This window comes from Saccostrea echinata, unplaced genomic scaffold, assembly GCF_033153115.1.
Source record: "Saccostrea echinata isolate AGI-Se365-2 ecotype Australia unplaced genomic scaffold, CSIRO_AGI_Sech_v1 ptg000002l, whole genome shotgun sequence".
Classification (NCBI taxonomy): domain Eukaryota; kingdom Metazoa; phylum Mollusca; class Bivalvia; order Ostreida; family Ostreidae; genus Saccostrea; species Saccostrea echinata.
Window position 1 is genome coordinate 16,546,043 of NW_026889751.1, and position 3,686 is coordinate 16,549,728.

A 3,686-nucleotide genomic window follows, 5' to 3' on the forward strand; every position below is an offset into this window, starting at 1 on the left:
AAGAAGAAATACTCCTTCCTCCTATTAATGCCTTCACCGTTAAAAATCCAATTTTTGTCATTATTGTAATATTCTTGGTATCATAAGGTTTATTCAAGTGTGCGTATTAAAGATATTAAAGATAGCAAAGCAATCAATACCATATATTACCAGTGGCAGTAAGCAGTTGGCTGTTGTATATGGAATTACATGTAAGATTGGACCACATTTGAGAAGGTATAAAAACATGAAGCTCGTTATAACAAGACACCTAACTCGTTAGAATGAATCTCCCTATAACGGTAAGCATCTTTTTAATAACGAGTTAGTGCCCCATTAGAACGAGTTTTCTCGTTATAAAGAGTAAGAGGGTCGTTATTATACATATATTACATGACTTCGAGGGCAGCATACCAGAATATTTGCCCCCGAGGTGACAGGAAAGCCCTGGAGTGTTATGTCGCCCGATGCCGAAGGCAGAGGGCGACATAACACTCCAGGGCTTTCCTGTTACCGAGGGGCAAATATTCTGGTATTGTTGCCCGAGAAGCCATGTAATATATGGTATATAACATTTTTAAATAACCAAAATCGGTTATCGAACATATTTATTGAACACTATGTACACATGTACATATCTGGAAAAAAACTATTAATTGTTTAATAAATAGCTGATTCGTTGGCACTGTTTGTTTCAATAATAATGGTAATGAACATTAACACTGCTGTTGTTAAAATGCATAATTGGCGCCGGCTGAAATTTCTGAAAACCGTTTTCTTTTCCCTGATAAAGGTTCAAGTCTAGTGTTTTTGTTTCTTCTGTAAAAACTGTTTCAAGAAGTCTTCGTTCCTGTGAGTTTGTAATATCAAGAAAGTCCATATCTGTAAAGAGATGGAACCATTGTAACCACAGTTAAAAGTTAAATTTAAGGAAAGAAATCTATGATTCGGTTATTTACCTTCAAAGCATAAATGTTCGTCATGTAGAGGTGACGGGGGAGAGGGAGATTTGCTAGCAGCGGCTTTGTTCTCAACTGTAAAATTTATTATAAGAAAAATTGCTTAATACAATACTTATCTGTGAACTTGGTAATTTTTTTTTTTTGAAAAATTAAACTTTATTTAATTAATTTTATTTTAAAATATACTATTTTTTTTTACATACCGAGAACAGAGTCTCCTGTTACTGCCTTTGAGATTGTCATGGCCACGTCTAGTTTTTTTCTGTCGTCTACATGGGCTGCGTAGCTTCTTATGCTGCTTTCTGACTGGTGTCCAGATATACACATTATGTGCCGAGCTTCGAAACCAGATCTATCTAGTTCTGTTATTGACGTTGCGCGCAAACAGTGGTTAGTGTACATCTTTGAAAGTTCGGCTTTTTTGGATAGGTTTTTCATTTTATCCCCAAGAGTATTTTTCCCCACCGCTATTTTATCATACTTAAGTTCATTTCCTTTGCTGGGTCTCTGCCAAAGTACATCAAGATCCTTATTTAATTTATCAATATAAGACATAAACGAAGTATAAGGACAAAGCGGACTGTCTTTCAGTTCATACATTCTCCCTCCTTGGCTGTGAATTTCATCATTTTTGTGGTTTTTTGTGGCATGATCTCTTGCAATGAATACAAATCTTCTGCCTTCATCGTCAGTACTTGTTGAGAAGTCACTAATTTTTAATTCTCTAAGGTTTTCTCTACCTCTGTTGCAAAAATACAGCATGTAATCTACGAAAACTTTATTCTGTAGTCCTTCGGCTTCCTCTAAGTTGAAGGAAGTGTATAGTTTTTGAAGATCCGATCTTGTAATTGGATCTTTGTGCACAACAGCTCCTTTACCTTCTTTTTTTATCTTTGAACACACAGCAAGAAACACATTATTCGCCTCCTTGAAATCGATATCATTTACGATGTCAACTTTTCTTTTTTTGAAAAAATGTTTTTGTAGGCCATACCTTATTGAAATCATACTTCTCTTTGCATAGATTTCCCCTTCTGAATTTCTCAACCCCCCATAGAATAGCTTAAGGAATTCCTGCAGCTCTGACTTGGGCGTCGAGTATAATTCCGAAATATCCCGTCCTGTTTCATTGCAGAATGTTTTCAGCACGCTGACACTTGTGTTGATAACTTTCGTTGTATTTACGGAATTTTTCTCCTCAATTAAATTATCAAGTTCCTCTGAATTCAAATGAACAAAACGCAGACGTTGTCCGGACATTTTTAATTTTCGCGGAACTGTTTACGTTTGCTTAGCAACTGCCTCTGTGAATTTCGAACCCGACTTAATCAATATTACAGAATGACTGCACGCGAGGGAATATAACGGTGTTCGGGAGGGCAATATAACTGTTTCCGGTGTAATATAACTATATCCGGCGTGATTCAGCAGTTTTTCAGGGCATATGGATAAAAATATCGTATTTGTGACATAATAGGAAAACTTATTCAAAAATGTTATATAACGATATGTTAACTTATGAGAGCCTCTCAAATAATAAGAGAATTATTTCGTTTAACATGATAAATTATCCGGAGAATGAGACAAATAACTCATTTTTACGAGTAAGCGAACTTGTTTTATCTAATATATATATATATATATATATATATATATATATATATATATATATATATATATATATATATATATATATATATATATATATATATAAAATTATTAGTCCCCTTTCGGTGAGACCTGAGGGGACTATAGGTTTCCTCTGCATCTCTCCGTCCGTTTAGCTGTCCCTCTATCTGTCTGTCAGTCTGTCCCACTAGGGTTTTCGCACTTTTTTTCCTAAACGCTTGCAGATATTGAGCTGATTTTAGGTATTTCGTTCCGCTTCAATGAATTTTGAGGGAATATGAGAAGTGATGTAAATCAGATGTGGATACTAAAAAAATCAAAGGAACTTTTGGAACATTTGAAATCACAAAATTTACCAAAATTAACAACATAAAAACTTACGACTTTTCAACTTTATACACAACTACTAGTCCAGATTTTCTGACATCATTGACAGCTGCTTTTTCAATAAAAAGGGAAGTCGTATATTTACTTACCTTGTCATTGGTCATTTGCAAAATTACTTCGTCAAAAAACAATCTGATTATACACACAAGTACACAAGTACTCTGAAGTTGACATTAAAAAGATGCTAGAGTTTCTGATTGATAATATCTATGTGGTTTTTGGAGACCAGGTCTTCCAACAATCTATTGGAATTCCCATGGGTACCAATTGCGCCTCGTTATTAGCAGATCAATTTTTGTATTCATATGAAGCAGAATTTGTTCGAAATCTTTTACGAGAAAAGAAGAAAACACTTGTTGTGGCCTTCAACTCGACATTTAGATATATCGACGACGTATTGTCAATTACCAATGGTTATTTCCATTCTTATGTCGACACGATATATTCCGCTGAGCTTGAGATAAAAGATACCACAGAGTCTGACACATCTGTTTCATATTTGGATATTTTACTTGAAAAAGACGTTTATGGTAATCTAATAACCAAGCTTTATGATAAACGTGATGACTTTAACTTTTCAATCGTCAACTTCCCTTACTTATGCAGCAATAAACCTTCATCACCTGCATACGGGGTTTATATCTCTCAGTTGGTTCGATACGCAAGAGCATGCTCTACGAATGTTCAATTTCTAAAACGAGGTAAGTTATTGACAAACAAGTTGATGAA

At 34.7% G+C, this 3,686-nt stretch overlaps 1 protein-coding gene across 1 annotated transcript; it reads right to left on the bottom strand.

Annotated features, from left to right (window-relative positions):
- Positions 1-673: 673 nt before the first annotated feature.
- On the bottom strand, positions 674-1,515 carry LOC133178067 (uncharacterized). The gene is made up of 3 exons (XM_061312834.1): positions 1,145-1,515; positions 939-1,013; positions 674-861 (listed from the first exon to the last, which is right to left on the bottom strand). The coding sequence occupies exons 1-3, from the start codon at positions 1,494-1,496 to the stop codon at positions 674-676; spliced, it is 615 nt and encodes a 204-aa protein (XP_061168818.1). The 5' UTR covers positions 1,497-1,515.
- Positions 1,516-3,686: the final 2,171 nt, after the last annotated feature.